At 41.4% G+C, this 13913-nt stretch overlaps 1 protein-coding gene across 18 annotated transcripts in view; it reads left to right on the top strand.

Annotated features, from left to right (window-relative positions):
- TCF4 (transcription factor 4) overlaps window positions 1-13913 on the top strand; it is a 400625-nt gene that overhangs the window by 348437 nt on the left and 38275 nt on the right. For 13 of the 18 annotated variants that reach the window (XM_044431384.1, XM_044431382.1, XM_044431383.1 and 10 more), the window contains 4 exons: window positions 3603-3670; window positions 5742-5820; window positions 8876-8952; window positions 12645-12848. In XM_044431384.1, coding sequence (XP_044287319.1) covers window positions 3603-3670; window positions 5742-5820; window positions 8876-8952; window positions 12645-12848 — 428 coding nt within the window. The remainder of the gene's footprint in view (window positions 1-3602; window positions 3671-5741; window positions 5821-8875; window positions 8953-12644; window positions 12849-13913) is intronic. The other 5 variants (XM_044431381.1, XM_044431379.1, XM_044431395.1 and 2 more) reach the window with 2 other exon arrangements.

Here is a 13913-nt window from a genome sequence, read left to right as displayed (position 1 = left end):
TCGTCTGAACCCTTTCTACTAGAGGTTACCACTGCACAAGCAATTGTGTAGGATGCTTTTCTTATACCCATTCAAGGGGGGAACCTATAACATTCCTAAAGGAAGCAAATTTATTTGCTTGAGCCATTTGGGACTTTCTTTCATCTTGACATGGTTAATCCTGTTTAATCCTGTTTACTTCTTTCCACTGCTGGTGGTCAGTGATGTCGGCTTTCCAAAAGACTTTTAATAAGAAATTTCCTGGAATACCCCTCACCCCGCACACTACAGACACACCCCTAAAGCAATTGAGATATAACTTAGAATTCCTCTCTGACTTACATTAGGCAAAAAAAGCAAAACCAAAGTAATAATGAGTGAAAGTACCCAGCCCAGCAATTTTTGTTATGTTGGGGTAAAAAAGTTTTTTTATTGTTTGGAGGGATGGATAAAATTGAAATATTTTTTCAGGGTTGATATGGTATACAGACAGACAGGCACGGAATTACAGAGGGTTGTAGACTTTCTGTTATGAGAACAGAAGAACCTTTGGTCAAGCACACTGGTGGCTGCTCCTCTTTGCCAGTGATATCCAAGCCATGCAGCTGGGCTGCGCTGCTATTGCTTGAACTGGCAACAGATGATTTCATTTCCATATAAGAATCACTGAAACCCTCTGCTACCTCACTGCCATCATGGCAAATGTCGTACACATACCTTTCCCTGGAAAATTCTTGGACATTTCCTTATCCATTGGACATCCCAGAAAATTGCCTGGCTCAGCCATAACGGAAAAAAAATGAACTAAATTGTGGAATTGAGGGAAAAATTCAATAAGGGGTCTTTAGACTGCAAATCCTACCTGTGGGCAGCGGACTTTCAACAACAGAGGCTCTGAATATCCAACGGAGGCTCTGAATATCCAATGACCTGCTGGACTTGTGCCAGTGGGGTGAAGGTGAGGGAGCAGCAGCATTTCTGGTTTAGCTCTCCCATGTCTGGCCAGCTGCAACCCTATAATTGCCTCCCATTGTTTTCAATAGGAGGGATATTGTTTTTAAAGGCCAAGGAGATAAGAGAATGCTATACACCTCCTCCGTCACATTCAAGGGCTGGCATGGATCTGCTGATGGTTCGGGGCATCACTGCAGCCTGGCAGAGCTATGGATCCTTCCCTACAGTTCTACAGGTTTTCTAACACAGTCCCTGTTACTCCTTTCCAGTATTGTCCTGGCATCTGAGAAGAACCACACTCAGACATTTGTCAGGAAACAGGCTCTGAGGTCTGGTCTCTCCTTCTGACCTCAGGTCCCTTCCTGTAAGGGTGGAGAGAGACAGAGATGCCATCTCCTTGCAGAGATAGTCACCTGGGGAAAAAACAGTTCTACTAGTCTTGTATCCATTCTGGTTGTCCCATTTGTGTCCTTATGAAAAAAAACACTTTTCTAAAAATGAATGTTTTTCCACAGAATGATACAGTAGGGAAACCGTTTTTACCTTAGAACACAGCTTGTGGAGAGTGAGGGTGTCAGTAGTGAAGGCATTTTCCTAGTCTCTCTCTCTCTCTCTCTCTCTCTCTCATTCGTTCTGCAAGATGCTAGGTTTTGCATCTCTTCTGGGACCAGCTGCAAACTGATTGCATTGGGACTCCTTGAATTCAAGGACTGTATTCATTTCAGAGTGACAAAATGTATTGGGAAATACATCTTCCTGAGAGTTTCTGGTAATATGAGAGCTGGACCTGTGGAATAGCCCTACTTTAATTGTGGAAGGCCAAAGGTGTCATCTATCTTTCCTACACAAATCAGTCTACTGTCAGTCTCATCCTGGCCACGGAAAGGCTAAAACTAAGCAGGAAATGATCTGACCATTGTTGTTATTGTTGTCAAATCATCTCTGACTTATGGCAGCCCTATGTAGAAAACCCCTCCAAAATGTCCTATCCATGACAACCCCGCCCAACTCTTATAAATTCAAGGCTGTGGTTTCCTTTATGTCAATCTGTCTCTTATATGAATTCCCGCTGCCTCCTCCTCCTCCTCCTCCTCCTCCAACTTTCCCTAGCATGATTGCCTTCTCCAGGAAGCCTTACTTCTTCCTGATGTGTCCAAAGTACAACAGCCTCAGTTTCATCATTTTCATTTCCAGTACAAGTTCTAGTTTGATTTGATCTAGGACCCACTTGTTTGTCTTTCTGTCACTCCAGGGTATTTCCAAAACTCCCCTCCAGCACCATGTTTTAAATGCATCAGTGACTATGCAAATGAGAAAAACAACTCCAGAGTTTCCTAACACATCTGTTGAGCTGAGGACAGCTTTGTGGCTGTTACGATGCCTGTGATGTCCCAAACTTCCCCAGAACCGATGGTCTTAGCATTAGGTCTCTGAGGACAATCGTCTTGGGAGTCCTAAGCAACAAATCTGAGATCATCCCCTGCAGGAAGGAAGAGTGATGGGCCCAAAACTGTCCCAGGTCCCCAAACACAAATGCTCAAGATTGGTACTTAAAGCAGATAAGTCTAGGAACTGTTCCATTTTAAAGTCCACTTGGTAATTCCACCTAAGTCAAAAAGTGACAAAAGAAGCCTGTGAGAGTAATAATTTCTTTTGCCAAGTCTTTCACTACATTTTCAGGTTTTTCTCTTATATACATGCATGTGTGTAATTTAATCACAATGTTATTTACAGGTTATCCATTTACACATTTCACTAATGTGACAGGCTGCCTAGATTGCTTGGTTCTGACCTTAATTGAAGAAGATTTTGTCCCCAATTCAGCCTGGAGGTCATCAGAATTTGTTTAGCCCACTGTGGTGGATGAGGGGTTAGAGTTTTTGGAATGACTGCTGTTAACAGTCTGGATCTGGGGTTGTCTTCCTGATATGATGGAAGATATAGTGGAGTCAGTATCAGATCTGGAGCCCTCTGCCTCTCCTATGCTTGCCAGCAAGAGTCAGACAGGCTGAGTAAAGAACAGAGGCTGTTTCACCTTAGTTAAAAAAAAACATTACAGGTTGGTAGCCCTTTAAGCTCACCCATCTGGCTTACCTTTCAGTGGTTTAGGAGGGAATGGAACAGCCAGAAGAAACTTCATAATGCAGCTTCTTCTATCCCTTCCATCCCCACCAGCTTGCTTCATCTTCTGCCTTTCTGATTTCTCTTATGAGGTCACTGTTATAGCAAGAAGCTTATAAGAGTGGGACTCAGGCGGAAAGTTCCACAATTGGATCTCCCACACGCGCATAACTGTCTCTAGGGGCCACAGAATTGCTCTGTTAGACCCCCATATAGGATTTGGTTGGTTTTGTTCTCCCATGCAGATGTACCGGAGACTGCACTAAAGCTAAAACCACTTGTCTGCTCATTTGAAGGGGAGCATTGGTGATTTGAACCTGAAGTTATCAGTTCTCTCTCCATAGAATACGAGAGGTGCAACATGCATAAGGAATGCTGGTGGCTGAGGTTATGTTTGAGATTCACCTTAGCGAGCAAAATTAACACCAATTAAAGATACATGTAAAACAATTAGCATCAACATGTAATTGAATTGTGGATACATGAACCCTAGAATAGAAAACAATTATTTTCCTGCCTTTCTTTATGTTCATTCTTTTGTTTTTCAGCAAACAGAGGAAGTGGAGCAGGAGGAAGTTCACAGACAGGCGATGCACTGGGGAAAGCACTTGCATCTGTAAGGAAATATTTGCTTTGGGATCGCTTGTGTAAGATGAACTTGAGTCAGAACAAGTTACCAAACATTTGGGGGCCTGAGCACCAAGCAGGATCGATTTCATTGCTTGCAATTAAAATAATTTCACATAAAAGTAGTGTATACAAAGCTTTCTGGAAAGCAGATATTTAGGAGTGATTGTTGATTCCATCCACTTGAAAATCTGAATTTTATAGGATACCGCTTGCTAGTAGAATTAGTTCTAGTTCTAGCAGTTCACGGTCATTGCTTCTGTAGTGACACTGGAGAACTAGCATGGGTTCCCAGATGCCTGCATCTGTGCAGACCTATGGTACATCTTCACTATAAGGATTAACCATTTTAAGTCAGTTTCAGTTCTATGTTTTATCTAAGAAACCCTGGGAATTTTCATTCTTGTAAGTCTCCTGAACATTCTGCTTGAAATTTCTATATCACATCACAGAATTCATTCCCAGAGTTACTTTGGGAGTAGCCATGGCAGTGAACCCATTTAAGTTTGTGGAGTGGACATTCCCTTGGAAGTTGGAACTATAAGTACTTGGATTTATCCAAGAGAATGGATAAGCCATGGCCAGAGTTGTCCCAACACAAATCCTCTCACAAAAACAAGTGCAGCTGTGACTTTCAAATGTAATTTGAGCAGTGAGACAGAGAAAGAATTCATTGAGAAGGGATTTGGCTTTCAGTTTTGTGTTTTCCTTTCTAGCCTCAGGGGCTTTTAAAGGTTGCCCTCACTGTGCAGGAGCGGCTTCTCTGCAAGCCGTTCCTGCATTGCAGGATACATTTTTAATGACGTGTACTCACAGGCAAGGGCCAATCGTGTGAGTCTCCCATAGTACTGGCAGTACCTGCAATTCTGCGGTTAGGAACTGCACCATCAGCCCTCGATCATGTGATGGAGTAATTTCAAGGTTTTGCTCTCTGCTGCTCTTAGGAGAACGGTTCCTGCACAGCCATGGTAATCTTTGAAAGGCCCTTGCATCTGTTTCTTTACAACGGTTGATATTTAAAAGTCAGTGTTAACCTCCAGCTTGCCTATCACCAATTTTATTTGTTCATTTTTCCTATCTCAGGTCTGGAGAACAATTCTTTATTTAAAATATTGCTGTAAAACATGGATGTATGCTGACTTTTAAAAGAATGATCACTGTAATTTATTTTCTGGGCAGAGTGGGTTCCGCTGAGTTCTCATGAGAATTGACATTTTCCATGTCCAGATAACATATGTTATGACAAAAACCTGCACAATTCCCAAATAATGACTACAGTACAAAATCTACTTTAACTGATGCCCTGAAGCATTGATTAACAGGGGAGATGATCAGGGGGTTAATTAGATTGCCTATTCAAGACCCAAAGGAAGTGTTTGAATTTTAAGCTTAACAGTTGTTAGTACGGGTTCCCAGCATGCTGCCCATTACTGGATCATTATTTGATGCGATAAGAGTCAGTGATCTCTATGATGTCTAATCATGTCCTAGGTGATAAGAGAATTTCACCTGTTCAGATTATTAAGTACCGTCATGTGGGTCTCACCTGAATAATGTCATATAAGAACTCAGCCTAAGCAGGTATAGCCGGTACCAAAATCTGCACGTGTATCAGGATGTCCATTCTCATTACAAGTTTCATATTCTTTACAGTTTGCTATAACAAGCATTGCCCCATCCCTAAATCTTTACTCTGTTACAGTTATTTTAAAAGTTTAGCTTAAAATAAAATAGTTCTCTGAAACCTATTTTTATATTTGTATGTAAACCATCATGTAAAATACATTTCCATCATAGCGCAAATTATAAAGGTTATTAGATTATTATTATAAATAAGGTAGAAAAAATATTACAGTAAGAACTGTCCTCCATCACAACTGTCTGTTTCTTCAAAATGTATTTGTCATGCTGTTCTGACTTTTCATAGCATATTTTTTGTCTCATGAGGTAATGATAAGGAAGAGAGAGAGATTTGCCTTCCCTAATTAATAGAAGCACCATGCCTCTGTCTGCATCCACTCATGAATGGTGTTAGATTAATTCTTTATCATCTTTTAAAGATCTATTCTCCAGATCACACCAACAACAGCTTTTCATCAAATCCTTCAACTCCTGTTGGTTCTCCCCCTTCTCTCTCAGGTATTGTGGTTACAATTATATTTTATTGAACATTTCAATTTTATAATATAGTAGGAGAGTCTTAAATATACTCCTACTATGTGAGGTTAGGAAAGCTAAATTAATCTGGCAACAGGATCAGACTGTCACCTTATTAATATTTGGGGGAGGGCCATAGATCAATGGAAGAGCACAAGCTTTGCATGCAGAAGGTTCCGGAAGGGGAGAAATTCTGCCTGAGCCCCGCTGAGCCGCTGCCAGAAAGCATTGCCAATACTGAGCGAGATGGGCCAGTGGTCTGGCGTGCCATAAGAAAGCTTCCTGAATATGCTCTGAATATCCTACGAGGCTGGATTTGTACACTCAGATTTGGATAGAAATTCACCCGAAGCCACTTTAACAGGATATAATGTGAATCCTGGTTTTCTAACATCCTTCACAAACTCTGCAAGCCTCCTTCGGATCCCTTTATTACACAGCCCACCCCCCAGAAATGGAGGACCTTCACATGATCACTGTGATTAGCTCTAGCAAAACAGGAGCCGCCTCTTGCTTAAAGTGGCCTCTGCGTCTGTGAAATGCTCAAATAAAAGGGGGGAATGTCTGCTACCAGATGTAGCATCCAAGAGTGCTGAATCTCACAAGCCTGCACAACTAAGTTTTGAATCCTGCTGCATTCTAGCCAGCTTAGTTGATCAGCCAGTTCCTCTTCCAACTTCCTTTGCCCCCAGAGTAGAGCCAGGTGGTCTCTAGTATGCTCAGCCCTTCTATACATTTCCAAGGAAAGAGTGAGTGGTGCAGTAAAGAACCTTGGTGATGAAAAAGCATCCTGATTATCAAACATCCCAGGTCATATGTTTTGGAGTGCATGTGTTTATCTGAATGTTGTTAAACGAGCTATGTCAGGTGTAAGGGAGAGCTTAACTAAATGTGTGAAACGGGAGATGTCAAGTAATGGTCATGTGAAGGTTACAAGCCACACAGAGAGCAATAGTTTCCCTTCCCGTTCTCACCTTTGCAATCCTGCCTCACATCCACAAAATCTGTTCTGGTATTTCTCCAACCCTACAGAGCAGACTGTGTGTATATGGGGCAGAGGGCGGCCATTATGGGAGACTGCAGTTGAGAGGGAGAATTCTTGGGTATTATCCAGTTTTCACTGGACTTACCAGTTTTCAGAAACTTATCCCATACATGTGGACCTGAGGCTGTACCAGGTAGTGTATGAAAGCCATTGGGTTCAGTCCAGACTTAGTTATATACAGATTACATCTACTGAAATCATGGGATAACTTAATAATTGCTAATTTAAGTCCCATGGATGCCAGGGGGTCTATACTGTGCAGAACTAAGTCCGATTCCCAGCCAATATCCCTTCATTTCAGAGAAAACCAAATGAACAAGTGAAATGCGGTGTTTACTTGCAATGCAAGAACCACTTTTCCATTATTCACTTCTTGTGAGGCCAGTCACATTGCTCTGCAAAGGCAATATGACAGCACTGACAAGTCATGGACACATGATTCAGAAGATCTTGGTTCCTCAGTTCTAGATTATAGATAGTCTGCAGATGTCTCAAGTAAGAGTTTAGGGCAGTGGCATTGAGCAGTATGCGGCTCTCCAGATATTGTTGGAATGCATCTTCTATCAGTCATGGGCATGAGTGGCCCTTCCAATGAAGAGGGGAGATGGATATTGCAAGCCAATCACATCTGAAGGGCACCATAGTCATAATGGTTCGTATGCTGCCTCTCCACTCTTGAACAAGCCACCAAAACACAACATTCTGCAAATCCAGCAAATGCTTAGAGGAAGAATACAATCAATCCCTGTCATGTCAGTGTAAGGAATTACACATAAAGTTGAAGGCAGAGCTAGAATATATAAAGCATTTAAATTTCATCCAGTAAATCATTTGGCAGATGACTGATGAATGGATGAATTGAAAAATATCACAATCAAGAGAATTTAGCAGCCTGAATAAAATTAATGATCAGGCATGTCCCAAAGCCTTAGTAGGTTGAGCCATTAATATATCTAGTAGCAATCATAATATATCCAGCAGCAAATTAAAAAACAAGAGCTAAAAATAAAATCTTGATTTTGGTAAAAGTTGACCATCTCTCTCTTAAGAATGTCAAATTGTGATTAATATTTCAGAAAGACAAAGATCTAGAAATATCTTGTGGATGTTTGAAAAAATAAACCTTAATTTGGACTTCAGAAACATGGCAAGATAGATAGCCTAGAAAACAAGATGCTGTTCTACTATTATGCAGAATTGGAGGACCAGTTGTGTCATCCAGGAGGGAAGTGACATTGCAAATATCCAGGTTATTATACTTCATGAGCACATTCTGCAAGCAGAGACTTCCCAAAACAACATTTGATTTGTGCCTTCATTAGAAAACTAATGCATTCACTGTTGACCCTTTTGCATTTCACCCTTTTAAGAGCAGTAAAAGGAGGAAGAGGGTTGACTGACTAAATAGAATTTAAACCAAAAGAAACCTTTTCCATACTGGTAAAAGCCACTGGTTTCAAGTACAAGTATTAAAACACAAACAGGCACAATCCACTAGGAACCTTTCCTTCAGCTGATTGAATTGAAATAAATGGAATGTATGGATCATCAGGATTTATTTTATTCGTTCTTTACAAAGTAATGTTTCATTTTAAAAAACCTGCAGGGTTTGATGATTTGTAATAGCATTAATGAACACTAACACTGTCTTCTGCTCTGGTTAGAAGTCGGCATAGTATAGCAGTTCCCATAGTACTTCTTAAAAGACTGGTGCCTGCTTCCCATGGTAACCCCTCTCTTTCTGATGCGGCTTTAGTAGGCACTGCTCCCAAATCAATGGAAACTTGTTCATTAGCAAGTAGCATGGGGGAACTTGGTGGCTGTGGACAATAGGTGTTATTGCAAAGGTTTTTTTTTTTCCTTAATACACGTATGTTCTGAAAGATCTCCACAAGTCTGTTCTGTATGTCAGATGTCTGCAGTGCTATCCAGAATGTTTGAAAAGGCATTTTGTTTGCATAGTTCCAATAGTAACTCCCATTTTACTATTAGCAGGCACAGCTGTTTGGTCTAGAAATGGAGGGCAAGCGTCATCATCTCCCAATTATGAAGGTCCCTTACACTCTTTGGTATGTTTTTGACTGGTGACCTCCTTGGTGTTAGTATTTTATTGCTGTCTGCTTCTTCCTTTCCTCAACCCCTCTTCTAACACAGGTTTTCCTTTGCTGCTCATTGCAACATCCTTGGATTTTGACATTCTTTCCTACTGTTTCCAAACTTGATAGAAGCAGGGGTCCACCCATAAATCATGAAATATCTTACCATGTTCGTAATCTATGCTCAAGTAACTAATAGTAAATGCAGAATTAGATGTAGAAGATGGGGCGGAATACTGAAAACAGAGGTGAACATCAGAAAAGAAAAAAATGCCAAGAAGATAAAGAGCAGGCTGACATTATGTAAAACAAACCTTACTCTGTGTTAAGGTTATGCTTGTATAAGAAAGTGAAATCCATGGATGTTCGAATTGGAAAATTTCAAGAGAGAATGATAAAAAAGGGCTTTATTTAAATGGTAGAAATGAGAAGAGTAGTTAGCCAAAAGCATATTATGCATAAATAAACAAGAAATCTTCATGAGTTTTTATAATTGGACCACCTCGTAAGTATACTTTCAGCACTCCATCACTGACTGTAAAAATATAAATAAGTAAATATATCCTCAGCTGAAGAAACAGAGGCTGTGTGAGGACTTCCTGCATCAGAATTTTGCTTCACTCAGGAATGGTTTGGATCACAACACATGGCCCTTAAAAAATACAATGCCACTGTCATGAGGAATTTCTGAGACTATTAGCAAGTGTGTTGCTGTGATCATCTTTAGAATCAGTAGTTCCACAGTACATCTGACTCAAGGTAAATCAACATAAACCACTTTCTGCCAGCCAGTGATTTTGCACGTCTGTTTGAGAAGAAGATGCCCTGAGAAACATCTACTCATGCCCATTGAGCCTACATAACTTCAGCTTTCAGAACATGTGATGGTAACCAACATGTTTAACTCAACACAAGCAGCAGTGGTATAAATTCTAGATCCCAGAATCCTCCAACTCCCCCTCACACACTTAGTGATGGTAGCTTGAAATTGGCTTTATCCCCATATAGTTTCTGGAAAATTTATAATGGGGATCCCAGGCACCATGGCACCAGTGGCCACCTCCTGTGGCATCTGTCAAGGGTTTGACAATGTGGCACCCACAGGCACCTACAAACTTACTTTAAAAATTAATATCCATAGCAGATATGTATGAAGTACATACTATTTTCTAGCAGTTATACACAAGGTTCAACAGAAGTGGGCCAAACACCCAAATAAGCATCCATTTGAAGGTCACATCTGTGTTCCACCCATTCACATATTGATAATTGTCCTCAATCCATTGCACGACAGGTCTTCAATATATTGCATTAGAGGAAGCAAGTTGTAATATCAGCCTTTAGTTATCAAAAGGGTGAGGAGAATCTGTTTATTTTGACCATTTGTTAAGTTTCACAAATCAGGTGAATAATTTAAGAGTGACTACAACAGTGATGAATATTAAAGATTGTTCCAGTACAAGATTTACCTGTGTGATAACTTCCTCCCAAAAAGAAGCATTGCCAAAACATAAGTTTAAAAATGGTACAGTGGGACCTTGGCTCACGAACTTAATCCGTTCCAGGACTCTGGTCGTGACCCAGATTGGTCGTGAGTCAAATCCGATTTCCCCATAAGGTTCAGTGTAAATAAGGTTAATCCGTTCTGTAACCATTTTTTAAATCAGAAAAATGTGAAGCAAAGGGACAACAACAAAGATCGCGGCCTTCTTCCCACCGCCCCCAGCATGACCAAGGTCGCGCCTGTCATCCCTGCAGGTGCCCGTCATCCCGGCATGCTGGGGCGGTTGGGGGGGGGACGGGCGTGATCACGGGCGCACTAGGGGAGGAAGAGATGGGCGCAAATGGTGCGCTGGGGGAGGGAGAGATGGGCGCAATCTCGGCCATCTCCCCCCCCCGCCCCCAGCACGATCGTGGCCATCTCAGGGGTGGGGTGGGAAGCTGGGTGCAATCATGGTGGTTGGGGGGCGGGATGGCCGAGAGTGCGCCCGTCTTTCCTGCAGGAGTGTGCCTCTGATCACACACGCCTTCCCTGCACAAAAGCAACTGCGATCGTGGCCATCTGTCCACTGGGGCGGGGGGGGGGGGAAGACAGCTGCGATCTTGGTCACCACCCAGTGCAGAGTTTGCGACCCACATCAAAATTTTCATGAAATTTTTGTGTGTGACCATTTGTTCGTGAACCAAGGCGTTCATGCGCCGAGGTACCACTGTATTAGCTGTATTACACCCCCAGCTAATATTATTCAGTATTAGTTGAATATTGTAAATGAACTTGAGAGAGGGGAAAGGATGTGCTGTTCCCATTGAGGTGGGGCATCAGAAAACCCCATTAGGCTCAAACAGGTTCAGAGAGCATTGGCTATGCGCAGTATAGAAACATGATTAATAATAATGAAGATAATGGTAATAAAGCTGTGCATGAAATAGTTTGTGCTAAATCAGCCTTCCCCAGCTGGTACTCCCAGATATTTTGTGCCACGACTCCCAGCATTTCAGATGATTAGCCATGCTGGCTGCTGGGGCTGATGGGAGTTAATGTCCAAACTATCTGATACAGTTTCCCTCTGGCTGCAGTAATATAGTTTACTTCAGAAGCATTCTTGGGAACTGTAGAACAAAGATTCCTTGGTGGAATGTAGACTGACGAATACATAGCTGTACTTCATTTGTCAATTTAAGTAACTCCTTTTTTCTTTCTTTTCCTTTTCTTCTCTTTCTTTCTTTTTAATGAAGTAGCCCATTGAAGCGGACATTAAATTTCTTCAGAATCAATGCCACTACCCTTACTGGGTTTAAACAGTGAGAAAACGCAGTGGTAGCGAGGGAGGCTTCTCAAAAGCACATGAGGGGATTTGTTTGTGTTGCAGACAAGGCTGAATTACACAGTTTATCACATGAGTTTGTTTGTTTTGTGTGTTTGTGTGAGTGTGTGTGTTACTCTAATACTGGCTGCATAATTCGTAGACTTGTTTATGTGAAGTAAACCTGTTTAACTTGTGCTAATGTTCTGAAAGCTATTTGGGTACATGTACTATGGGGAAGAAGGCAAAACTGTGGACATGAATAGCTGCCTCAGATTTCTTTTGATTCTAAAGGAATAATATACTCTAACAAAGCCTGCAATAGGTCACAGCACACAACCCACTAACTTTCACTTGACTTGAATAGGTCTATCAGGAATAAAAGTTCTGGATTGCAGTTCAGTGTCTTTAAATAGTTTAAAATGTCAGAGCCATTTGATATTTCAAAGCGATGGAACATGTTTCAAAATCAGAGAGCAACATATGTACTGTAGAGGTTATGTTCATGAGGAATCAATGAACCTGTTTTGCCCATGAAAATGAAAGCTGTTTTTTTTGTGAACAGAACTTTCCTATTTTCTTAAAATGCTAGTTCGAGTCTCATTGTTTCATATAAGATGTTACAATTTGCTGTGAGGTGACAAAAGAAAACAAAAACCAGAGTGGTGTCCGTAACATAAATATAGATGCAGAAGCAGTCCCCCCCACCCCCGGAAGTAAACTTCTTCCCCTTCCCCTGTATGGCGCATAGCAAATATAGGTGCTAAATGTACAATTCATAACGTTGACTAGCTTTGTCTCAGACGTTAAAGGGCACTTCATATTTGCTGATGCTTCTCTTGATTTGTTTTTCACAAACAGCAAAGCCGGATTGAGGACCGCTTGGAAAGACTGGATGATGCTATTCATGTTCTCCGGAACCATGCAGTGGGGCCTTCAACTGCTATGCCCAGTAGTCATAGCGACATGCATGGCTTAATAGGGCCCTCTCACAATGGAGCAATGGGAGGTCTTGGATCAGGATATGGGACCGGTCTTCTCTCGGCCAATAGACATTCGCTAATGGTAAGCTGTAAAGATTAAATGCTACACTGTTAGACTTTTACATGGAGCAGTTTGGATTGTTGGGCTGTGTATCCAGGCTTTTAGTGGGGAGTAAATGATTCACTCAAAAAATACGTGGTATCTAAAGCAGTTTGGGTTAATATAGCTAGGGACATATGTTTAGACAGAAAAAGGCCTACAGTTCCCAGCATCCCCCAGCCACTGGGAATTGTAGGCCTTTTTTCTGTCTAAACTTACATAACATTCCACTTGTAGTACAAGATGTTGCTTTTAAAACATTTACTCAGACACTTATTATCCCTTCTCTGTATATGTTAAGAAGGCATATATTGCTTTTATATTGTATATATTTATTTCTGTGTGAAAACAGTGCTTTCCAAATGGTTTCTGGTCATGCTTATGATCTCTGATTGGCAAGAGGCTGCTATTCTGTTGCATCAATGTTTGCAAAAAGTCTATTTTCACAGTGATATTTTTGGCTAAAGTATATTTTTCCTATGGACAGTAAGAACTTAGGATGGGAAAACTGCAACTTAATCACAATGGAGGTATTTCTAAAAGCAATATTGTTTTAGTAGAAGCCCAGACTTTTGTACTGAGTTGGTGGGTTTTCCTGAAGCCTCTGCTTGCTATGGCTACCAGGACACTGGGGTGCAGCCTGGATAACTCGGTGCTGCTGATTACAGATGCTGTTAAAAACAGTAATTGCATTGGGAAGGGGGTTGGTCCATGCCCCTTCCTTCCTTCTAGACCAGATCAAGAACAGGAACTGACCTTCAGTCTTCCGGATCTCTGGCAGGATCAGAATTCAGTCCTGCTCTCTCTTCTCTTCTGAGTGCTATTGCCACTTCCTTCTACTGAAAGTTAGACGTACATCTGTGCAGACATAAGGAGTCAATGGCACTATGGTTGAGCTTTAGATAAAATCTTCTTCCTTATTTGCCGAGCAGTAGTCTTTGGAAGGAAAGACCATGGATTGTGCTTATCTACAGTTCCAGGAACTGTATAGCCAAAGATTTTAAATCAGCCAAGCTGCTGGTTCCATGGGCAACCCTTTTCCACAAG

The sequence above is a fragment of the Varanus komodoensis genome, unplaced genomic scaffold (genome assembly GCF_004798865.1).
Source record: "Varanus komodoensis strain SLA01 unplaced genomic scaffold, ASM479886v1 scaffold22, whole genome shotgun sequence".
Lineage (NCBI taxonomy): Eukaryota > Metazoa > Chordata > Lepidosauria > Squamata > Varanidae > Varanus > Varanus komodoensis.
This window is presented reverse-complemented; position numbering and strand designations above follow the sequence as displayed.